This window comes from Bidens hawaiensis, unplaced genomic scaffold, assembly GCF_021521415.1.
Source record: "Bidens hawaiensis isolate Kalapana, Puna unplaced genomic scaffold, B.hawaiensis_p1.1 tig00004412_1, whole genome shotgun sequence".
Classification (NCBI taxonomy): Eukaryota; Viridiplantae; Streptophyta; class Magnoliopsida; order Asterales; family Asteraceae; genus Bidens; species Bidens hawaiensis.
Genome location: NW_027491265.1, coordinates 1,286,695 through 1,311,529, shown reverse-complemented (window position 1 = coordinate 1,311,529; position 24,835 = coordinate 1,286,695). Strand labels below are relative to the sequence as shown.

Here is a 24,835-nt window from a genome sequence, read left to right as displayed (position 1 = left end):
GTTAAAAATGATAAATACGTTATTAGCTTTATGTAAAAATCCTAGTTCAAATTAAAATGCTACAAGTTCAAACATTTGGTTGTCTTTACGAGAGAGAGATTTAACGATAAAACTAATTGGGTTAGGATCAAATGACAAACGATGTAGCATTTGGAAACGTAAAGTACAAATCATGTCAATTTTAAAGATAAATAACAAACGTTGGTACAAACATAGATTATAGGCTTTGTAATTCCGTCTTATTAAAACTAAAAGGATACAAGGACAACTTGACAGTTGAGACATAGTAAAGGGTCCAGTTTCGAAACTTTCTCCACCATCTTCTATACATATAACGTATAATATGACAAATGAACAACAATTAGGGCAAAATAAAATCACTAGACGACTATCTTCAATCCACTGAATCCAGACATAGAATAGAAACATGGGTTGGATCGGAGAGCAAGTCGATTCGTTGAAGTCTATGCAATTCAGACAACTCTTCACTCAAGCCATTAGCCTCGGTTCGTTATTATTATTATTACATTTCTATTCATTTTTATTAAATCTTGATAATTTTCACGTCAACCTTCCGATCTGCTTTGTTTTTGCTAATTTCACCATGTTCGTACGCGATTTGGTTCAAATTCGATCTCAATTTTGTTAGTTTTGTAAATTAGGGCTTGAATTGTGAAATTTGAGTTTTTGTTAGGGTTTATAAAAATTTAGGGTTTTGTAATGTGTTACAGGATCACTGTTATCATTGAATTCAATTTCAATTTTTGTGGGTTTTTGTTAGTTTTTTAAATTAGGGTATGATATGTTGTAACTGAATTGTGAAATCTGAAGTTTTTTGTAGGGTTTTGTAATGTGTATGATGATTAGTGTTCCAAAGGACATACGATTTGCTGCAAATTCGATCTCGATTTTGTGGGTTTTTGTTAGTTTTGTAAATTAGGGCATGGATTGTTGTAATTGAATTGTGAAATTTTGAAGCTTTTGTTATATTTTATAAAAATTTAGGGTTTTTGCGGGTTTTTGTTAGTTTTGTAAAATTTGGAAGTTTTTGTTAGGGTTTATAAAAATTTAGGTTTTTTCGATGTGTTCGTGATCAGTGTTGCAGAGGATTACGATTCGTGTAGTGTTGACGTTTAATAGTTATTTTGATTTCTGAACATGATTTCTGCAGGTATGATTGTTACGTCAGCATTGATAATATGGAAAGGGCTTATGTGCATTACTGGTAGTGAATCCCCTGTTGTTGTTGTGCTTTCTGGAAGTATGGAACCTGGATTCAAAAGAGTAAGTTGTCATATTTTAATTAGTTTAACGGATCGGTATGCTTTTGGTAACCAGAGTTGCTCAGTTTTTCTCATCGCATTGTTTTGCAGGGTGATATTCTGTTCTTGCACATGAGTAAAGACCCGATTCGAGCTGGAGAAATTGTGGTGTTCAACGTTGATGTATGTTTCTTATAAATTTTTAGCCTTTGCTATTATTGAGATTTTAGTTGATTCTCTCTTTCAGTTACTGGTTCGGTTGTTTCTTGAATCTTTGTGAAAAATGCACATATGGCGTACATATTTGACGTCGCTTAACCATGGATATCATAATAATAACTTACCTGATGTGTGTTTCTGCTCTTGATTGTTTGCAGGGGCGTGAAATTCCAATTGTTCATCGAGTGATTAAGGTATGTGTTTTCAGGCTTCTGTCATAGGATTTGGCTTTGAGTAATCTAGTCAACTATCAGAAATTAACTTTGGTTTTTGACTATATTGATTGTGAACTGGTTTTTAAAAATCATAACTTTAATCTGTTTTTTGCTCAGTTACAAAAGCTGCATTCATCAATATGTACCAATCGGTCATCTTGGATATTTCTTAGTGTAATATTTAACCACTTTATGGTTTTTGTAGGTTCATGAGCATGAAGACGGAGAAGTTGATGTCCTTACAAAAGGTAATCTATAATCCGTTCATAAACCAGCTTAAACGGCAATAAAGTTTCAATAAGTTGTAATTCGTACCATGATATCTTACCCAACTATTAGATTTAGTTTATCATCTCAAAAAAAAAAAAAAATTGGCATTCTGACATTCTGTGATCTTTCAGAGTTTCAGATAATAATAAATTAAAATGGTTGTCTGAGAAATCTTTTGGTTTATTAAGTTACTTTGTTGTATGCAATTGATAAAGGATAATATGGCATTTGATCATACGTTTGCCGCGATCTTTCAGGTGACAACAATTTTGGAGATGACAGGCTTCTGTACGCTCAAGGCCAGATGTGGTTGCACCGACACCATATTATGGGGAGAGCTGTCGGGTAAATTAAACCTCAAATAGCTTGTTTATTTAATACGAATGACATAAATCTTAGTTGCTTATAGTTAAACACAAACATTTGGTATTTTTTACAGGTTTTTGCCTTATGTTGGTTGGGTTACAATTATAATGACAGAACAGCCCATTATCAAGGTTTGATATTTAGACCAATTTTGTTTCTTTTCTATAGTCTTATCAAAGAATATCACTTGTTAACAGTATATAAGCTTTCAAAAAGTAAAATTAAAAAAAAAAAAAATCTTTGGCTTTCTCTGGCCTTTGTGTGATTCCTTTGCATCCAATGAATTATGCGAACCAAACGCCCCATAATTATTACTGACGGGCTTCTCTTGTTGTATGCAGTATATTCTAATAGGTGCTCTTGGGCTGCTAGTGATAACTTCAAAAGAGTAGCATGCATCAATCCATTGATGGGAAGGTTGTTTAATCAGTGTAGAACAGAGTCGGTTTTGTTTTCCATTTTGTGGACCGATATAGCTTCGATATAAACTGTTTTGTCCGGTGTGTATTTTCTCTTATTGATACGTTTGGGATTATATAAACTAATAAGAGCTAAAGTTGCCAACTAAGCCTACATGACCCGAATGCAGTTCTTATTTGATTGTGGGTTAAATACTCGATTCTAACAAAATGTGTATTGAAATATTAAGACCTTTTATGATGACAACGTGACCTGGCAACATGCTAGATAATCAGATCCGTCGAACTTAGATTGACCATATTGTCCCAGTGACTGAAAACTGAATGCGTGCTCGACTTTCTAAGATTTGCAAAGGCCATGTAATGCACTGTTAGCGAGTTTTGTGCCACTGGCATTAGCGTGGCCAGTCCTCTGAGTCTTAAGAATCCTATAGTGCTTGGTTTAAAAGATGTCATATAAAATATTGTCTAAACTATGTTTTTTATATATTTCTGAAAGAAAATATTAAAATTTAGGTGGTGTGATATGGTATGGGTTGACATATCATGTATGCCATATTGAAATCATCATAATTTGAGATTTTGAATGTCTCCTTCATACATTCAATGAAAATATGGAATCACACAACACAGACACCTAGATGTCTATGAACATATATATGAAAAAAAAAATATTATTGTTTACGTCCTAAAAGAGAGATGCAAAGATGAATATATGATAGAAAGAAGAGAAATAAAGACAAGATGGAATGTGAATAAAGATAATTAGGTATTAATCCTTTAAAAGTTAGCTTAGTATTATAGAAATACAGTAAATCTTTTCTTTCAAATTTACACATTATTTACTGGATTTTGTTAACAACGGTGACGGTCTATGGTATGACATTATAGAAATAAAGTAAACCTTTTCTTTCAAATTTACACATATCATTTACGGGATTATATATTGTTAGAACGGTAATAGTCTATGGTATGACTGGGTGGTCGCAGGTCGGTTTGTGGCCGACCCTGGTTTGTAATCACCAGAGAGTTTAGAAAGGCATAAAACCGAGTAAAGTGCCATTTTCGTCCTTGTGGTTTGGCAAATAATGCGAATTTAGTCTAAAAAGTTTATTTTTTACATAAAGACTCTCCACATTTCTCAATTCTTGCCAATTACATCCAATTCACTAACTCTGTTAAATTGAATCGTTAACTTAGGGGTAGACTTGTCTTTTCACTCTTTCTTTATTACATGAGTATAGTGCCAAAATCGTCCCTGAAGTTTGGTCACATTTGCGAATTTCGTCCAAAAATATTTTTTTTCGCAAATAGACCCTCGATGTTTCCTAACTGTTGCCAATTTCGTCCAATTTGTTAACTCGGTCTAAATTCAACGTTAACTCAGTGTTATTACTGTCCTTTTACATATTTGTTTACATTTTTATTCTTATTAAGCTGAGCTAAACCCCTTGTATGACTAAAAATAAAGAAGAATAAACAAAAGCATACTATATCGGATTCAAACATAAGAATCATGAAGTGTTATATATGTCATCGAACAAACATATAATAATAATAATAATAATAATAAAGATAATAATAATAATAATAATAATAATGTAAACAAACATATAAAAGGATAGTAACACCCATAAGTTAACGTTGAATTTAGACCGAGTTAATACTTTGGATGAAATTGGCAACGGTTGGGAAACATCGAGGGTCTATTTGCGAAAAAAAATATTTTTGAACGAAATTCGTAAATGTGACCAAACTTCAGGGACGATTTTCGCACAGTACTCATGTAATAAAGAAAGAGTGAAAAGACATGTCTACCCCTGAGTTAACGATTCAACTTAACAGAGTTAGTGATTTGGATGTAATTGACAAGAATTGGGAAGCGTGGAGGGTCTATATGCAAAAATTAAACTTTTTGGACTAAATTCGCATTATTTGCCAAACCACAATGACGAAAATGACACTTTACTTGCATAAAACCACTAGTTCTCCCCGCGTCCTCGGAGAAACCTGCTCCCCTGAGTCACTTAACACCAGTTGCACCACCACAAGAGTCGGCGATTTCCTGAAGAAAACGCAGTTACTATCTTCATTGCCATAACCAACCGTCTACCGTAATGCTATTTATGGGATTATGCAACAGAACCAATATTGTTGAGACCGGACCGGTTCGACCGGGATTCGGTCACCTGACCGGTCTAATTCTATGTAGTTCGTCCGCTCCTCACTTGATTGGAGAATCAGGCCGGTTGAACTGGTTTACAATGTGAAAAAAAAAATTATGTTTTTTATTGAACATTATTTTAGCCTTAACCGTTACTTTTTAAGTGAAATTTGTTCGGCCGATCGGACCAGTCAAACCCTACTAGAAGCTAGTTCGGTTCGGCATGCGATCGGCTTATGAAAACATTGAACAGAAAATATAAAAATAAACCCATCATTTTCATGTCCTTCCTTCCCTGTCAAAAATTCATATAAATTAATAACAATAATAGCCTCTTATGATTTTGAAGATTTCAACAAAATTTGGTTGTTTAATTATTCAGACTAACATTCAATTCAATTCAATTCAATTTAACATAATTCATAATCTGTTATCCCAATGCTCTGATTCCACAGGAGATTAATTAATAATTAATTCATCCATTTCCGATGGACTCACCGGATTCCGCCGTCACTATCCCACCACCACCATCCGCCTCTGCTTCCTCCCAGGTTAACCCACCTTTTAATATTCAAACTTATGCAACAATTAATCAACAAGCAATAATCTTAAAAATTCTTAATATTTATTTATTTTTTTCTAGCATAAACCGGTTGAGCCCCGCGAGACGAGACCCGGTTCTTTACAATAGGGTCTGTTTGGGTCTAGCGGGTCTGACCCATTTGCTCCTTACATAAACCGGGTAACACCCGAACCGAAGTTACTTACTGTGGTAGCATGAAATGAATCTGACCTGATCCATGACGATGTTTCCACTGATGTCGAGATGAACGAACCACGTCTTGATCTTCTTCTTCTCAAGCAACAGAAGATTTTAATGAGTTATATTATGCGTGTTGCCTTGTTCTACTTGCATACATGTTCATGATTCTCACTTAATTCCTGATTAGATATACAGAAGTCAATTCTTGATGCCACTAATTTCTTTCTAATAATTGTTCACTTTTTTATCGGCAATGTGAATTAGACGAAATGAACTGTTTGATGGGAAGTTCATTTATGTTTGAATAAATGATCAAACTTGAACAAAATTTTTTGTTCATTTAATTAAACACACTAAGATGAACACACGTTTTGTTCGATCATTTATGTTTGTTTATTTATGTTAATTTATTTACGTTCATTTATGTTTGTTTAAATTGTAATAGATGCATTAGTTATATTTACATAAAAGGCGATACGTGTGTGTATGCATGCTATTTTTTATTGAAAAAGATAAATCATCGTGATCATCCACTAGAGTTTTTATTCGTGAAGGAATTTATGTTCGTTTAAGTTTGTTTGTGTATGTTCATTAACTGTTCGTTAGGTTTTAAACAAACGGACATGAACACGAACATGAACATGCCCATTTTCTTAATGAACGAACATGAACAAAAAAAATTGTTCAATTATATGTTCGTGTTCGTTTAAAGTTATATGAACGAACGTGAACATGCCTCCGTTCGTGTTTGTTCGGTTCGTTTACACAAGCCTAATGTGAACATTGACTTTTGCAGGAAGATCATTATGTAGCATCTATATCAGAAGAACATGAGGTAACCTGTTGGGGCTGTGGATTAATCTTAATTCTTTCGCCCTACACACCGATTTTCAAATGCGGTTGGTGTGGAGCCATAACTAATCATAATTCAGTTAAGGGTGATAATAACTACTTTTGGTGGAGACGTTTGCGTGACAGATGTTTCGTTTGTGTTCTCCTACTATTCATGTTCTTCATTATAGGTAAAATTAAGTTAATGTATAACAAGTTAATAACTACCCTTTAAATGTTATATTTACTGTTAAAAACTTAATATGCAGGTGGTGGTATTTGGGCTATTTATCCTATAGTTTTCTCCATAAGCTATTTTTGTGGCATATTTCATATGACAATATCGGTTATGTTATCGATAATCACATTCTCCACTTATATTCTTTCGGCTTTTCGGTCTCCTGGTGCACCGCCACTCATACCGTGGGGTAGTTATCCAACTGTCGGGAAAGGCGGTCTTGAAGGCTAGACGTTTTGTAACTATTGTTCAAAACCAAAATCATCTAATAGTCATCATTGTCGCTCGTGTGGCATGTGTGTTTTGGATATGGATCATCATTGCCCCTTTGTAAGTGTGATTATATAGATACATAGATAGTTACATACATACATAGGGTAAGGATCCTAAGAGAACCATTAGCAAATTGAGAACTTTGAAAACCATTTTGGACCAAAAAAAAACCTCTAAAAGAATATTTAAAAAATTATAAAACAAAAAAAAACGAAAATTTTAAAAAAGTAAAAAACCAAAATTCTTATATTTCATTCCGGTTTCATTAAAAAAAATCGAAAATTTTTTTCTTTTTAATTCGTATTATACCTATACACATATGTATACTTTCATTTAATCTCTAGTTACGTAATGTACACATACGTACATTATCATTTACCTTAAATTATACATGTGTATAGGAAAAAAACATGTGTGTACATACATGTACACATTATACATATAAGTATAATTTAGCTAAACCGAGAATTCTTTTTTTTTTTAGAAACCGGGATGATAAATAAGAACTTTGGTTTTTTTACTTTTTTTATTTTTGTGTTTTTTTTGTTTTATGATTTTTTTTTATTTTTGGGTTTTTTTGTGGTCCAAAATGGTTCTCATAGTTCTCAATTCTCAAAAAGTTCTCACATGATCATGATCCTGATCATACATATGTATATAGATATATATTAAAGATTGTTTTTTAAACATATATGCAGATTGGAAACTGTGTCGGTGCTGCAAACCATCGAGTTTTTATCATCTTTCTAATCTCAGCAGTTATAAGTAACTTTTACGTATCGATCATATCTTCACTTGCAGCATATTACATCTGGCCACCGATAAGAAACCTTCCTATATCGGTTTTAACCGGGCCCACCGACTACATGTTGGTGTATGGATTCTTGAAGGAACTTGCTTTCGCGTTCTTCACATCCGTAGAGTCATTATCGCTCAGAGGTTTCGTTCTTATTTATCTATTTATTGCAAGTGTTTCAGTGGAAATAGGATTATGTGTGCTTTTATGGCAACAAATGTGTTACATATACGAAGGGAAGACATATTTAATTCATTTGAGTTCTCGAGGGACCAACCGAAATAGCAAGAAAGATTGCCAGAATATTGTTCGGTTCTTCGGGTGCCCGTATTCTGCAACTAGGTGTTTGCTAGGGTTTTGGAATTCTAGGAAGATCCAAACGAAGTGAACTGCGGTATTGTAACTGAGATATGCACGAGTAGGTCGTCATGGGTACGCTTGTTTTATGCTGTGAAAGTAAGAAAGTAAAGCTTTTGGTTTATCAAAGGGGCAAGTTTTATGTGAGATGTGTTTTGTATGTCTTTAAAAAAATAGTTTTGGTTAGTTACTGTGTTATAAGTTTTGTATCTTGCATACTGGTTTCTAGGTGAAAAGAAGTTTCATTGACAATGAAAATCTGTTTGGAAGTATGGCATGTTTTAAAGGCAGAGTAGTAAATGAGCATCCTAACATTGTTGGTTAACTAAAGTAAATTTAGTAGAAAATCTGTTGTGGGCTAAAAATGGAACCTTGATGTTCAAAAATTTTTAGATTTAGTAAACGATCAGTTTTGGTTATGAACACCCGAATTGAAACACCGTTTCGTTGTTTGGATCACCGTTTCGAAGTAAATTTTACATCAATCAACTCGTATTCTCATTCCAATCAAAATTCCTAAAACATCAATTTGAAATTTGGGAAAAAACTTTAACGCCTTTGACGGAGGTCCAATGAAAAAAATAGTGTGAAAGTTGGGACCGGTTACATCTATTTTCTAAGGTGAGATTATTATCGGGAACTGTAAAATAATGGGATTATTAATATCTAATTGCCAAAAATATATAGAAGGAAAAAGGGCTATTATAAAAAGTTTGATATGTAAGCTAAAGCTATTATTATTTAATAAGATAACTAGTAAATTACCCGTGCGTTGCACGGCCAAATCTGTCAGTAAAACCTGGGCGTAATAGCGGAAAGTCAAACGTGAATTCAGTGGATATTGGCTACGTTCGTTATGTTATGGAAACTAAACATAAAAAAATTCATTAAATTAGCATGTTAAAAATAAAAACCAAAAAAGGCAGTGACGTTCGTATAACGTATTATTAAAAAATAATAACATATTTATTCGGTCTGCAAAACCCGGCTATTGGTGCTCGGGCATTGGTAAAACCCGAGCTTTATGACGATGAGTCGACATGAATTCAGCCAGTGTCGTTTATGGTCATTACAATATAAGCAACGCTGGTAAGATCCCTAGCGTTATCGGTTTCGGTCATTGAGGTGGGAAGTCTACGGAAATTTGACCGATTTACTTCGTGTTCGTTTACGGTACTGGAACTAAAAAAAACTCGTTTGGTTACATTCGTCACAATACCGGAACTAAAGCAAAAAATATATATAAAAGTTGAGGTGGACCAATGGGGTGACGTCAGCCAGTAAAACCGGGGAGTTAGTCGAACCCAAGCGGTTATAGGTCTCGAGCGTTGAGGCGATGAATCTACACGAATTAGGTAGATTAATACAAAAAACTATCAGAAAAAATTAACGTTTAGTCGGTTACGTTTTTTACAATGCCAAAACTATAAAAACAAAAAATTGTCAACGCTGGACCGTCACTTGGCTCATTAAGGGCCAAGCGACACCAAATTTCAACTTTATTTGTATTAGATAATTTAAGTGAAATTTTGGGAAAACTTTCCTACGGATTCAAGATTCGCTGCTTGTTATATTTTTTTTTTTCACCTAAAAATCTAAAATCCTTCTAATCTTGTATATGTATATATGTGTTTTTTATTCTTTTAAATTAAAAGTAGATTGTGTGTCAAGATCCTGCTATTCAAAAATCTCCATAAGAAAGGATCATATTAACAAGTTATGGTGTTATATTTAAGCATAAGACGGTAAATATTTTGTTCTAAGCAGATGGTATACTTTTATTAAGCAAAAACCAACGTATATTTATTAATAGAGTGCAAGTATGTTACAAACATAACGCCATGAACACGTTCAAATAATCCCAAACCTAAATGGTCTAAAAACCCCTAATGCTATGTATTGTGGATGATGCGAAAGGAGTGTGAATCGCTGCCCTTGGCAGTGTGGGCGAAATCATCGCCACGGCGGGGCGCTAAAGGAGCGATGCCTTTCCTGAGTTCTTCATGGTGCGGGTGTCAAGTTCATTTAAAATTTTGTGTTTTTAAACTATTAAAATATATATAATCCAATTATTTAGAGCCATCTCAAGCTACCATCAAGTCTTTGGTTAGACTTTTTTCAAGGTATATTGGTTTTAAATAATCATAACTATCATATTTTTGTTATTGTCGGTTCCAACTAATAAAATGGCTAGTGGCAGTCCCACCTTTTAGCATGTTTGCTTCCAACGATCCACGACTAAGGGAAGCGTAACTCCATTAGTCTTAGGTCGCCGGAAAAACGTTTTCGGCCGGAAAACTTATTTTCACCGAAAAGCACAACCTTTTTGTCTCAAACCTCTTTGAAACCTTAGATCGAACCTTTAAGAACCTTTCTTTTAGTAAAAACCCCAATTATTAAGGTCGTCGGAACCCTAGGTAGTGGTCATCGGGAAAAAGTTTTCGACCTGAAAACTCCTTTTTCAGGTGGAAACATCGGTGGTGATGTTCAGATAGTGGTGGTCAGCGGTGGTGGTGGTGTTCGGGTACTGATGGTCAACAACGGTGTTCAAGTGGCGGCGGTGGTGTTCATGTGGTGGTTATCGATCGGTAGTGTGGTGGTGTTCAAGTGATGGTGGTCAACGGTGGTGTTGGAGTGTGTTCATGCGGTGAGGTGGTGGCGGCGTTCAGGTTGAGTTTTTCAGCAAAAAAAGGACTTTTCCAACAAAAAAACGTTTTTCCGGTGGCCATAAACTAACGGTACGCTTATGTTTGTTGTGGATCGTTGAAAGCAAACATGTTAAAAGGTGACACCGTCACCAACCATATTGCTAATTGATATCAGCAGCGACAAAAAAATGAAAGTTGAAATTGTTTCAAACCAATATACCCTTTTTAACACACATAGTTTTAAATATTAATTTTAGGCTTTAAATAAAATAGTTAATACAGCCGAGTAGCACATATATAAAGTATATATAAACATTAAATAAACTTTATAAGTAACACCTAAGACATTTTGGAAGCTTTATCATGTCACAAAAGGACTTAAAACAATAATGAACAATTTTTAAGTATTTTCAACATTAAAGAGGTTTTCATCTTTATCGTTTTATAAAATACTGTCAAGTAAATAAAAAGGCCATATTTATTAAAAAAAAAAAAAGAGGCAACTTCATAAAATAGTAATCAACTTTCAAAAGTGTTCTAATTAGGTCACTCCACTTTAAAAAGTGCTCTAATTAAGTCACTCAACTTTCATGTTTGATTAAATTAAGGTTTTAACATGTTTTTTTAGCCGTTTTCTTTTTTGTTTCACATAGAAAATCTTTTTATCTTTTTTTTGAAGTTAACGTTGAGTGGCGAAGTGAATTTTATTTTTTATTTTTAAATTTTAATATAGTTAACGTTTTTTAAAATTTTTTAAATTTAGTTACATATATTGCAAATTCTGACCCCTACATCTTATCCTCCATTTCTTTTTTGACGCGCTAGAAAATCGGTGAGACTTGATTTGAAGATTTGGTGACTCGATTTGAAAAAAATATGCATCAGTGACCTAATTTGAACACTTTTGAAAGTTGGTTACTATTCTATGAGATTTTCCCAAAAAAAAAAAAAAAGAAATGCTTTTTAAAAAGTTACTTGTTCAATATTTTAAATGATGTGTTAAATAGCGATTAGGTTTTCACTAGTTGGATCCTCGAACTGAACGGGTTTTATCTCACCGCACTGTCGTGCATTCGGGCGAGTGTTCACGGGCGTTGGCCATAGGTGAGGTTTTTCCCGGATCGAAAGACGCGTGTATCCCGATACGGTAAATTTAACCAGTAGCCCATTTAGAGGGTTAACTGCCGTCTGAAAAAAAATGATTTATATAAATAATTGGGATAAGTGCACACTTTCAGGCTTCGGCCTTTTCAAGCTGGTCTGACAGGCCAGACCTAGTGCCAGTTCCTGTCTAGCTTGACCTGCTGATTACATTGACCCGGTCCACATTTTAAGGCCCAAAAACATTCACTATTGGCCTGACCAATTTTGATAAAAGGCCACTTGTCAAAAGTGCAGTGGACTGAAATTCCTTTTTCTTTTCCTTAACAAATTTTAAGTGCAGTGGACTGAAATTCCTTAAGTAGCGTTTGGTATGTAGGAATGACAGTAGGAATGAAATGATTTATTACATGGGAATGAAAAAAATGGTGTTTGGTTGCTCAATGGAATGGAATCATCCATTACACATGGAATCCCATTCCATCAAAACCATTCATTCCCACCGCCCTTCTTTTTTTTTCATTTCATTCCTCCTTCATCCTACTTTCTCAACAACACCACCACCACCACCATTACCATTGGCACCACCACCAACTCCGCCGACACCACCACCGCCGCCTCCACCACCGCCACCACCAGAGCTACCACCATCGCCATTATAGGGTTTTTTTTTTTTTGGTTAAAAAGTATTTTGAGATAGGAGTGTTCTTATTATTTGTATTTCATTTATACAATTTTTTTGGATACCAAACAATAAAAATTAATAATTGATTTCATTCCTATAGGTTAACCAAACAAGACAAATGAATGGTAATGATCCATTTCATTCCCTTGTTCATTCCATTTCTTCTCTCATTCCGTTCCCCCTTCATTCCATTACCTCCAACCAAACATACCCTTAGTTTGTTAGTTAATGGCTTACTACCTATGTAGCATTCAGGTGACGTTTTAACTAGAAATCTGCCTAAGCACACTCTGGCACTCTACTATACAATCTTGAAATAGGTCCGTTTAAGCGCCTTTGTCGCCTATACAACGATGCTTAGGCATATCTGGAGTCCAATACTACTTTTGTTTGCATATTTTTGTAAAACATCTAATCAACACAGTCAAGGAACAGTTTTTTTAAAAACCAGCATCTACTTCTGATACTAGAGAAAACCAAATTCTCTCAAGGTTCATTATCTAAAGGTCCACATGAAAATTGAAATCAACACCTAAAATCAAACAAACAAAAAGCAGCAACAGCTACAACCCGAATCAAACTCCAAATACCGTGAAAATCTCACGTCAAAACCGGCCCGTTATCCTATTCGGGCTGGTCCACCTCAGCATACGGCGTATCCACTTGGGCCTTCTCAGCTTCCTGGACCTCCTTCTCAGTCTTCCTACCTTTCTTTGACTTGTAATACACACTCATAAATGTCCCCACAGCTCCATACTTGTGCCTGCACTTCTCATAAAGCCCTGCATCAAACATCCTCCAAAACTTCTTCTCATCAAGTTCAGAAACCGCGTATTGTGGCTGGAACCCGTGGTTCTCAATCAACCAAGTTTCCAAACGACGAACTGCGTCAACTCCGTCAAATACCTCACCCCTAAACACAGGTCCTGGTGTGTAGTAGACTCCAACATCCGTGTACATTTGTGCATATGATGTGTCACCTTGCCTGCGTGCGTGTTCAAACCCTTCTTCCGGGTATATCATCGTCTTACATGGAAGCTTGTACATCCGGTGTGGACATAGCCATAGTGGATATATCTGCACAATATATAATAATAATCATCAGTTTCAAAACACATATCAAAGCACTCAAAACAATAATAATAATAATAATAATAATAATAATAATAATAATAATAATAATATTGTTCTACCTCCATTTCGCGATCAACCCACTCGAGGGCATCAGGGACCTTATAAAGCGGGACGAGCAAATCTTGAATAACATGCATCTCATGGTAATAGTTTCTGATAGCTTCACCTTGTGTAGCCTTAAGCAGGGAAACCTTCGGTGGCATTAACCAACCAAACAAAAACCTAAACCACCATTGATCACCAAAAGGAAGAATAAGTTTCCCTTCCCAATACAAGCACCGTGTGTGTCGGTGATAATATTCTCTAGTTGGGATATACTCGACAAACTCTCCTTTTTTCAAAGCGGTTTCAGCGTGCTGATAAAACCACAGCTTAAACCACCAACCGACACTGTTGATTTTATTCCCTTTCAATTTGGCTTCTTCTTTAGACGCGTATTTTCCCGTCATGCAAACGCCCTCGTGCGGGTTGTAAATCATGGTTTCCACAAAGTCGGGAACTTTTTCGTTGTTCTCGTCATCGAAATTAGGGGCGAAAGAGTCAATATATGCTTGTGCGAGGTCTCGTACGTTGCCTCTGACCGGTTTGTAAGTCAGCTTCATGTATTCTTTGATGGGAATAAGTTTGATTTCGGCTGACACAAGCAAACCGAGTGTCCCTTGAGACCACGGGATGGCATAAAAGAGATCAGAGTATTCATTATCTTTTGTGGCACGAACCACTTGCCCGTTTGCAAGAACGATCTCGTATGCTACAACGGTGTCAGAGAAAAGACCATATAAATGGGAGCTTCCTTCGATTCCATAACCATTTATGAGCCCACCAACGGTCAGATCATCAAGCTCAGCCACAACAGCTAGAGCCAGATTCAAAGGAACAGTTGCTCGTGTGATCTGACCCATGTTGACCAACGGCTCACACTTGGCAATCATTCTTTCTTGGTCGATTTCAAGAATGTTGCGGAAAGCCGAAAGGTCAACTTCAAAATGACGGGCCCGTTTATAGTCAACGTTCCTCATTCCAACTGCAATCCAGGGCTTTCGGGCTGTACAGACAAGCCCATCTTTTGATGGGTTTCGTTCCTTGAGACGTTTTTGAACCTTTTTGACGTTTTCTTCATGTTCTTTTTGGCGTTTGGCGAATGATTTCCACTCAGATCTAACGTCCCCAAGGTATGTGAGGAAGTAGAGAGTGAAAGAGATTGGAAGCACTACAAATATGACAATGATCCATCTGAATTGAACAAAATAGTCAACCCACACCTTCTTCCTCTTTGGGCGAACTAACGGAGCCTCAAGATCCGCCATTTTTTAGAGATTATGAGCTATACCACCCAGAATAATGAAATATTTCAGTAAATTAATACAAATTAGATTATCTTTATGTTGAGACAACAAAAATTGATTAATACTAAAAAGAGCATTCAAAAACAAGACATCCAACTCATCAATCCAAATAGCAATTAATTTTAAAAATATTTGAATAATTAATATTGTACAGAAATCTGACTTATTTAAAGTACTTTTGAGGGAGCATGACAATGATTTATACTTTATGGATCCCTACTGATGGATCCACAAAAGGTCAAGCAAATAGTTTGAATAATCAAAGTGGATCTGGTTGCAGTAAATAACTAAATATTAAAATAACATTAAATCTAGATTTATGAACCACAAAGTAAGGGGTAGGTGAGTTATTCATTTTACAAGCAAAAGCTCCATGGAATCTTTGTACCTCCAAATCAACTTCCATTTTACTACTGTAAAAACAAAAAAACAAAAAAAAATCTTATTCTACATATGCAAGGGTTCACTAACTTACTAATGAAATGAAGGTAAATCTGAAACAATGTAATAAAGAGGATTTAAAGCCCCAAATTACAAGGATAATAATGTGTCTGATTACAGTTAAGTCCTAAAACAAACTTGCCCAAATTTATACTGACAAAACTCTGCAATTAGGTTAAATCATTTCACTAAAACAAAATCAATTAAGCAAATAAAGACAATTCAAAACCAATGCATGCACAATCAGATCCATAATATGGACCAAAAACCCTAACAATAGCAGATCATAAGTTCATAACACCAGTAACAAACATTATGAAACCTAATTGCAGTTAATTGGTGAAATGCGAATAATATTCTATATGTAAGGATCTGTAAGTGAATAAGCAAGAGAGAGTGGTTATGTAAAGCTTACAGAATGGCGGAGCAGAAAACGGGTCGGATCTTTGTCACTGCTGAGAGCAGTGAGTGAAGCAGGGGCGACTTTGGAGAAGATGATGGATTATGTTTTATAGCGAAAATTGCGGGCCGCTTTTCACGTGACTTGAAACTATAACAAAATATCTACACTCAATTTTTTTCCTTTTTTAAAATGTATGTTTTATGCGTTACTATTGGTTTTGGATGAATAATAGGGGTTCATGTATGTAGATAATAATATTAATTTATAAAAAATTTAGAACGTAAGAAACAATACCAATTTACATAAATAATTATTTATAATAACAAAGAATAAAACCTAAAAATTACAACAAATGAATCAAAACCCAAAGCAAAATAATAACAGCAAATACTAATATCGGCAAAAGAAAAAAAATCTAATAATAACAACAAAATATAAATAAGCAAATACTTATAACGTCTCATAATCGAAAATTAGCAAACACGAACAAAAAATAACAGCAAACACTTATAAAAATAAACCTAATAATAACAGCAAATTGGTTTTCACTGTTTTCATGTTAAGAATAAAATGTATTTGATACTGTTTCTAAATAATGGAGACATAATTAATGCTAATAAAGTACGGATATTGCGGTTATCTTCTGGTTTAATGGCATTGGGTGATGATTAGGTGTCACTGTTTCATATTTGGTGTAGGTTCCCCGGACGGATCACACGAGATATCCCGATATACACAGGTGCGGAATCCCTGTGTAGATCGTTACGGACGTAGAATATAAGCTCACGAACACACGAACACGATACGAACAACCACACGTTATATTAATAACTCGAACCGAGATGCTTACAGACTCACGTCAATAGACTTACTGAATTACACGTAAATAACCAACTCGATCAACTAAAACTCTAACCCCGTAAACAGTAAGCTGCAAACTATTTAAATACACGACAACTTCGCCTCAGGCGAAGTTGTCCTTAACTTCGCTCGTTCAACAAGTTCGCCTAGGCGAACTTGTCAACAACTTCGCTTGGTTAACAAGTTCGCTTAAGCGAACTTGTTAACAACTTCGCTTTTACAAACAAATACACAAACAATATTACAGACTCGATTACAGACATTAGACATATGAACTACTGACATCTATGCACCAACAGACTCCCCCTTGGCAGTAGCTTCATATCTTGATCTTTCAGCTCTTGTCTCGTAATCCTGTATCTTTACGCGTGCACTCCTTCTCTAACACACACCGTGACTACTCGCTGATATTTCCTTGCTTCATCCTTCCAAGCAGGAATATAGAATATCTTCTTTTCATTCAACACTTGCAAATCAGCTTTCGATAAGTTAACAAGATGCATCGGGTCATACACCCTCAGCACTTCTTGTTCATCTTCGTCTTCCATCACGGCTTCAGCAGTCTGGCAATCAACGTACCACCATTTTAGATTCTTCAACACATCTTGAGGCATAGTCTTCATTGGAACCTCCTTGATGCATCGGATTGGTTTGTACTTCATCACCATCCATGGCTTGCCATCTGCTCTCAATCCCTTTTCTGTATCCTCCACGAGCTTTCCCTTCTGTGGCTTTAATAGTTCAAACTTCTTTTCTTTTATGCTTTCTTTCCACACAATCTTCTCAATCACTCTCGCCATATTGTTGTCACTTCTATTTATCAGGCCCAACCTGGCCAAATCCTTCACCTCACATTCCGGCAACGTATTGAGAGATCTCAAAATTCGTTTGAAGTATTGAATACCATCATAACGCTTCACCACAAACAGCTTTATCTGTTCATCATATATCCAACAGATAATTCCTTTCTTCGACTCAGCATAGCCTTTGATGTTATAACTTTTCTTGAACATGGCTGGAACAGCAGGCTTCTTGGTCTTGATAAACCAATGAGCACAGCCTTCCTTCCACCTAGGCTGCTCCTCCCACTCAGTCTCATCCATCTCAGCACCCAAGTCGGCTTTCTCTACATCAGGGATCTCGTGTTCAACTCCTTCTTCTACTATCTCCCCCTCTTCTATTCCATCTTCAATCACAATCTGCTCACCGATCTTCTCAATCATATCACTCGGCAGCACATCTTCATCAAATAGCACATCATCGCTGAACATGTCATCGTCCAGCTCTTTCAGCGCATCAATCACGTCATCCTCCACCAACACCACATCATCACCACCAGCCGCGTCGGTAGACTCCCCATCAGCTGTGGAAGTACCAAGAGCTTCAGAAGTTCTTGGCAGCTCACCACCTGCATCTTTCGATGCATTGGGATCATCGTCTCGGTCGTTTCTCTTCTTCGTTCTGAGCTCGTCGCCCCTACAGCTCATCTCCCCCTGAGATGCCAAGAACTCCTTCAAGGCATCTATGATTTTCCCATGCTCAACCAGGAGGGATGCCTGTAGTTGATTTGCTTCCACTAGGCTTTGAATAGTCTTCGATTGCTCTGCCACGATCCGCTCTAGTGAAGCTATTCTCTCTGAGTCTGACATAGGCGAAGGCGAGACTCCAGAAGCAGGCGTAACCGCAGGTGGTACCATACCTGATAACCCTGCAGCAGTAACGACCGTTGACTCTACAAATCGTGCAGCTACCACCGACTGAGTAAGCGTTGGAGGTGGTAGTGACACGATCTCCGGAGTCGACGTCTGGAGAGCAGTGACGGATGGAGTGCCAGCAGATGATGTAGCCACCACGGGAACATCCGCAGCGCTTGTACTTGTAACCTGTATAGAAGAAGGAACAATAGACATACCAGACAGTGCGGCCGGAGCAAAACGTACAGTCCTTGAAGTCTCTCCAGCTCCCATGCCAGCACCTGTCCTTTCCCGTCTTGATCTTCTTATCAGCTTATGTATGTCTTCTTCCTCTTCCGACTCTTCATCATCCTCCGTCCTCTTTCTCTTCCCAATCATTCTCTCTCGAGACACCATCAATCGTCTCCCCTCATTCATAATCTCATCCAAATCGGAGTCAGCCATCGACGTAGCTGCTCTAGTCATACTCACACCCGAACCCTGTGCAGCTGAGACCTGCACCTCTTCAACTTGATCCATATCAAAATAACCTTGACCTCCAAAAACAGCGTCAAGATCTATATCCTCAGCAGTTGATACAACAGGTACAGCAGGAGCAGGAACAGCTTGAGTTGCTCTTGCCTGTTGCGGTTGAGGATCTCTGAACTCGTCCCCACCAGCAGGAACATACTCTGGGTTAATTAAAAACCCAAACAGTGGAGTATGCCTGGGACGACGTTCAGGGTTGCTCCTCGCACTCGACGTGCGGCATTGAGCAAAGATACGTTTGCTCACCGATTCCACGTATCTTATCGGCCGTCTCTGAGGTAGACTCGGAGCCACATGGTTCAATATCATTTGGATAAAACGTGGGTACATAATGAACCGCTCCCGAGACATCGCCCTTCTTTGTCTATCAATCTCGTAGAAGACCATTTGACTGAAGCTATAACGTTTGTTATAGGTCAGTGCTGTAACACCCCGACCAAAGGCGGATTATACATCGGGGCGCCACATATTGTTTCATTACTCGTGACACTATTGGGTGTCAATATTTAATAAATACATTCATTCGCGCACGCGTAAAGTAAACATAAGATAACATAAATCATCATAAATCAATATATTATAAATCATAATATTCGAACAGCAATAACTTGTCTTGATACATTTTAATCTAGGTCCAAAATAAAGAAAACTTCCTATGTGTCCACAAGCTCCAAAACAGCTACTGCAAACCTGAACATGTGTTAAAATAAACGTCAAACACTTGCGTGTTGGTGAGAAATCAAGTTTAATAGATAATAATAGATAACAATAAATCTGCGCGCAACATGTGTATGTCTGGTTTTCAACAAGGGTTTAATCTGATCGGGACCAACTCTAAGATTCATAAGACTGCCAGTGCTCACAATTGAGCTCACAAACAAGACAAACTGTGTATGTGCAAACAAAAGAGAAAATCATAAACGATAGTTCTCCCGTGTTCATCTAATGGTACCATGAGAACTGCGGAATAGACCGACAAGACGGTTAATGATCCACACATACAAATAAACAGCCAAGTCTACGTCCTCAACACATGGGATACTGCGCGACTAAAGTTCATAAACAAGTTTAAGACTCTAAGTTTGTATGAACACATGAATATCCCAAAACATTAAAAATAAAAAGGGATTAGGTACGAGATTACTCACTTGATAATCGGTGCGGTGTAAGATAAAGCAAGAACCAACTTTAAACAAGCACAAGTTAACCTATAAATAAGATTGTTGTTTTTAATGATTTGTTTTAAGTCTTGATTATAAGTTAGCATAATTAATAAGTAAATTATTATATATAATATATATTACCGGAAAAGCAGGGTAGAACAGGGAGGAAGACGGAGGCAGAGAGGGAGGCGGCAGAGAGAGCAAGGGGCAAGAGAACAGGAGAGATTAAGTGTTTGTGTGTGATGTGTTATGAAAATATTATTATTATTTATAGGAAAACCCTAGGAGACATAAATCCAGAAAAAAAAGGGAAAAGATCTCAAAAAGTAAAAGATTCCAAAAGCAAAAGATATGGAAAGATATGGCAGCTGCAGGGGCAAGATAAAGCTGTCAGGGAACAGTAAAAAGGCATGGGCGGTTCAGAAAAAGGTACTGGTCAAGCATGGCAAAAGCAGATTCTCAAAAGATTATGTCAGTCACTTTATCTGTCAACCAATGGGGTTGGTGCGCATGCTGCGCCGAAAGTAACTTTTCAGACATAAAGCAGATTAGGTCAACAGCTCAAAAGACAAGACAACTCAAAAGCAACGGCTAGATTAAACAGAAGAAAACTCAAAGGGGTCAGCGCGAGAAGGCTAAGGCGCGAAGGCAGACACAGAAGGTCAAGAGAGCGCGAGCGCGAAGGCAGACAGAACTAACCTTAACGCGTCGCGGAAAGAACTACCTTCCTTAGCGCGCCGCGGGAGGAACTAAAATTCCTAGCGCGCCGCGGGAAGAACTATAATTCTTCGCGCGTCGAGGGATGAACTACGATTCTTAGCGCGCTGCGAGAAGAACTACAAACCCTTAGCGCGTCGCGGGAAGAACTACCGTTCTTAGCGCGCTGCGAGAAGAATTACAATTCTTAGCGCGCTGCGAGAAGAGTTCGTCTCGCGTATCGCTGAAACAGGTGGTCTTCACGCAGGATTCCTTGTAAGGGGTCTAGCGCGTGGAGCTGCGCAGACAACCTTAGGCGGAAAGGAACAAAGGACAAGCAACGAGTTAGAAGAAAAAGAGGGAAACAAGGCGTAAGGGCGGGACGGCGACAAGAGGGAAAAGAAGGCGGAAAGAGAGAAGGAGAGGGACGGGACGGCGGAAAGAAAGAGAGAGAAAGAGGCGGGAAGGAAAAGTATATATTATTATTAAAAGTAAAATATAAGTATAAATGAATATTAAATCATAAAAGAAAGAGATCGGATCAGAGAAACGGGTACCTGGGTCGGGTCGGATCGGGTCAGATGTCACAGTCTCCCCTACTTTAAGAAATTTCGTCCCGAAATTTATCTCGAAGTAGGTTGCGCAGAGAACAGGTGCGGGTACTTGATCTTCATTTGATCCTCCCTTTCCCATGTAAACTCGGCTCCGCGCTTGGACTCCCAGCGAACTTTCACGATAGGGATACGACTGCGCTTGGTTTGCTTAACCTCGCGATCCATAATCTCAACAGGCTTCTCAACGAAATGCATAGTTTCATCAACTTGAACTTCATCAAGTGGAATGTGAAGGTTCTCGTCAGCTAAACACTTCTTGAGATTGGATACATGGAACGTTGGATGCACATTACTGAGCGCGGGCGGCAGGTCAAGTCTGTAGGCTACTTTTCCCACACGCGCGAGAATCTTGAATGGACCAACATAACGAGGAGCAAGCTTACCTTTCTTCCCAAAGCGGACAACACCCTTCCAGGGCGACACTTTGAGGAGAACAAGATCACCAACTTGAAATTCGAGAGGCTTTCGCCTGCGATCTGCGTAACTCTTCTGTCGGCTTCTGGCAGTCAGCAGATGATCACGGATCTTGGCGATTTTATTGGTTGTCTCTTGAACCAGTTCGGGTCCTGTGATTTGAGTTTCACCCACTTCGCTCCAGCAGATCGGGGAGCGGCACTTACGACCGTAAAGTGCTTCAAATGGGGCCATACCGATACTGGAATGATAGCTGTTATTATAAGAGAACTCAATCAAAGGCAGGTGTGAATCCCAATTACCTCCAAAATCAAGAACACAAGATCGGAGCATATCCTCAAGAGTCTGAATAGTTCGCTCAGACTGACCGTCAGTCTGGGGATGATATGCCGTACTCATGTCCAAGCGAGTTCCTAGCGCAGATTGGAGAGATTTCCAAAAGCGAGATATAAAACGGCCATCGCGATCGGATATGATGCTCAAAGGAGTACCATGGCGGCAGACAATTTCCTTGACATAAAGCTGCGCGAGCTGCTCAACACGGTAGTTTTCACGAATGGGCAGAAAGTGAGCAGACTTAGTCAAACGATCCACTATTACCCAAATGCTATCATGTTTGCTTGCTGTCAAAGGTAACTTGGTAATAAAGTCCATCGCTATACCTTCCCATTTCCACGTAGGAATTTCTGGTTGTTCGAGCAAACCAGATGGGCGCTGGTGTTCAGCTTTTACTTTAGAACAAGTCAGGCATCTAGCTACGAACACAGCAATATCCTTCTTCATACCGGGCCACCAATAAGTAATGCGCAAATCCTTGTACATCTTATCAGCGCCAGGATGAATAGAATACCGAGATTTGTGCGCTTCACTCAGGATATCAGCGCGAAGATTCTCATCAAAGGGAATCCAGATGCGATTGAAATAGCAGAGAATTCCACTCAGATTAGGGACAAAGTGCGCTTCCACGCCACACGCTAACTCGGCGCGAAGGTTACCATTACTGATGGATGCGCGCTGCGCGTCACGAATACGCGATTCAAGGTTGCTTTGGATCGGCGCGAAGTGAAGCTGCGTGCGCGGCAAGATACAGTTAAGCTGGCAGGGTTTTCGGCTGAGCGCATCGGCTACCACATTAGCCTTACCAGGATGATACCGGATCTCACAATCGTAATCGCTGATGAGTTCGTTCCATCGGCGTTGCCTCATGTTAAGTTCCTTCTGATCAAAGATATGCTGAAGGCTTTTATGGTCAGTGTAAAGGATACACTTAGTACCATAAAGGTAGTGTCTCCAGATCTTCAAGGCAAAAACAACTGCACCAAGTTCGAGATCGTGAGTTGTATAATTCTTTTCATGAACCTTGAGTTGCCTTGATGCGTAAGCGATAACCTTGCCTCGTTGCATAAGAACACAACCGAGACCTTGGTTGGATGCATCGCAATACACGACAAAATCATCATTACCCTCAGGTAGCGCAAGAACAGGAGCTTCACACAACAAACGCTTGAGCGTCAGAAAGGCTTCTTCTTGCTTCGAGCCCCAAATATACGGTTTACCTTTGTGCGTTAGAGCTGTTAAAGGCAAAGCGATCTTTGAGAAGTTCGAAATAAATCGCCGGTAGTAACCAGCTAAGCCCAGAAAGGAACGGATCTCGGAAGGAGAGGATGGCGTGATCCAGTTCTTGATTGCTTCAATCTTGGATGGGTCGACATGAATACCCATCTTGTTTACAACATGACCAAGAAACTGTACTTCATCAGACCAGAATTCACACTTGGAAAGCTTAGCATAGAGTTGCTCAACTCTAAGCTTTTGCAACACCAACCGAAGATGTTGCTCGTGCTCGGCCTTGGTCTTAGAATACACCAGAACATCATCGATAAACACAATCACGAATTTATCCAAGAAAGGCCTACACACCCGATTCATTAGATCCATGAAAACGGCGGGTGCGTTGGTTAAACCGAAGGACATGACCAAGAATTCAAAATGGCCATAACGAGTTCGAAAAGCAGTCTTCGGAACATCTTCATCGCGGATGCGCAACTGGTGATAGCCAGAGCGGAGATCAATCTTCGAGAAACAAGAGGCACCTTGGAGTTGATCAAAGAGGTCGTCAATACGCGGTAAGGGATACCGGTTTTTAATGGTGAGTTTGTTCAACTCGCGGTAATCAATACACATGCGAAACGATCCATCTTTCTTTTTAACGAACAACACCGGAGCACCCCAGGGCGAAGAGCTAGGGCGAATGAATCCTTTAGCAGTCAACTCTTGAAGTTGGCTGGCCAATTCTTGCATCTCAGCGGGTGCAAGACGATAAGGAGATTTAGCCACGGGGGAAGCACCAGGGACAAGATCAATACGGAACTCGACTTCACGAGCGGGAGGGATACCAGGAAGATCATCAGGAAAAACTTCAGGGAAATCACGCACAACAGGGATATCGCGAAGCTTCTTCTCTTCAGCAGGTTTAACCACATGGGCTAGAAATGCAATACACCTTTTCCGCAGGAGTCTTCGGGCTTCGGCGCAAGACATAAGCTTAAGACCGCGGGAGGGTTTTTCGCCGTAGATGCGAAGATCACCATTTTCTCGAGGTATGCGAATCATCTTCTTGGCGCAAATAACTTCGGCGCGATTATGCGTAAGCCAGTCCATACCAATGATAACATCAAAGCTTCCAAGAGGCATAGGGATGAGGTCAATCAGAAAATCGTTTTCGTTAAGATTAAGCGTGCAATCTTTAATCACCGAGTTAATTAAAACAGTTTCACCATTAGCCAATTCAACTGAAAAATCTTCTTTTAAGTTATCGCGCGGTCGCGCAAGCTTCTGCTCGAAGGCGCGAGAAATAAAACTTCGATCGGCGCCAGTATCAAAAAGTACAGAAGCATAAAATCCGTTAAGCAAAAATGTACCATTAACTACGTC

The 24,835-nt window shown here is 38.3% G+C and overlaps 2 protein-coding genes and 1 pseudogene across 3 annotated transcripts; 2 read left to right on the top strand and 1 right to left on the bottom strand.

Moving 5' to 3' along the window:
- Positions 1–422: 422 nt before the first annotated feature.
- Positions 423–2,826, top strand: LOC143626488 (uncharacterized). Its single transcript, XM_077096568.1, has 8 exons — positions 423–506; positions 1,172–1,284; positions 1,374–1,445; positions 1,640–1,675; positions 1,902–1,944; positions 2,224–2,311; positions 2,406–2,463; positions 2,674–2,826. Exons 1-8 carry the CDS (start codon positions 428–430, stop codon positions 2,722–2,724), a joined length of 540 nt encoding a protein of 179 aa, XP_076952683.1. The 5' UTR covers positions 423–427; the 3' UTR covers positions 2,725–2,826.
- A 2,577-nt stretch (positions 2,827–5,403) lies between these two features.
- LOC143626536 (protein S-acyltransferase 11-like) lies at positions 5,404–8,204 on the top strand (annotated as a pseudogene). Its single transcript, XR_013152434.1, has 4 exons — positions 5,404–5,466; positions 6,475–6,700; positions 6,779–7,077; positions 7,719–8,204. The product of XR_013152434.1 is annotated as a protein S-acyltransferase 11-like (transcript).
- Positions 8,205–13,077: 4,873 nt separating this feature from the next.
- Positions 13,078–16,027, bottom strand: LOC143626504 (delta(24)-sterol reductase). The gene is made up of 3 exons (XM_077096579.1): positions 15,944–16,027; positions 13,801–15,065; positions 13,078–13,684 (listed from the first exon to the last, which is right to left on the bottom strand). Exons 2-3 carry the CDS (start codon positions 15,046–15,048, stop codon positions 13,232–13,234), a joined length of 1,701 nt encoding a protein of 566 aa, XP_076952694.1. The 5' UTR covers positions 15,049–15,065; positions 15,944–16,027; the 3' UTR covers positions 13,078–13,231.
- Positions 16,028–24,835: the final 8,808 nt, after the last annotated feature.

Coding starts and splice junctions, on each gene's coding strand:
- LOC143626504 (XM_077096579.1), bottom strand. CDS start 15,048: ATGGCGGATCTTGAGGCTCCGTTAGTTCGCCCAAAGAGGAAGAAGGTG. Junction 13,685..13,800: donor GGGTTGATCGCGAAATGGAG/GTAGAACAATAT, acceptor TATATTGTGCAG/ATATATCCACTATGGCTATG.
- LOC143626488 (XM_077096568.1), top strand. CDS start 428: ATGGGTTGGATCGGAGAGCAAGTCGATTCGTTGAAGTCTATGCAATTC. Junction 1,285..1,373: donor TGGAACCTGGATTCAAAAGA/GTAAGTTGTCAT, acceptor ATTGTTTTGCAG/GGTGATATTCTGTTCTTGCA. Junction 2,312..2,405: donor ATTATGGGGAGAGCTGTCGG/GTAAATTAAACC, acceptor TATTTTTTACAG/GTTTTTGCCTTATGTTGGTT.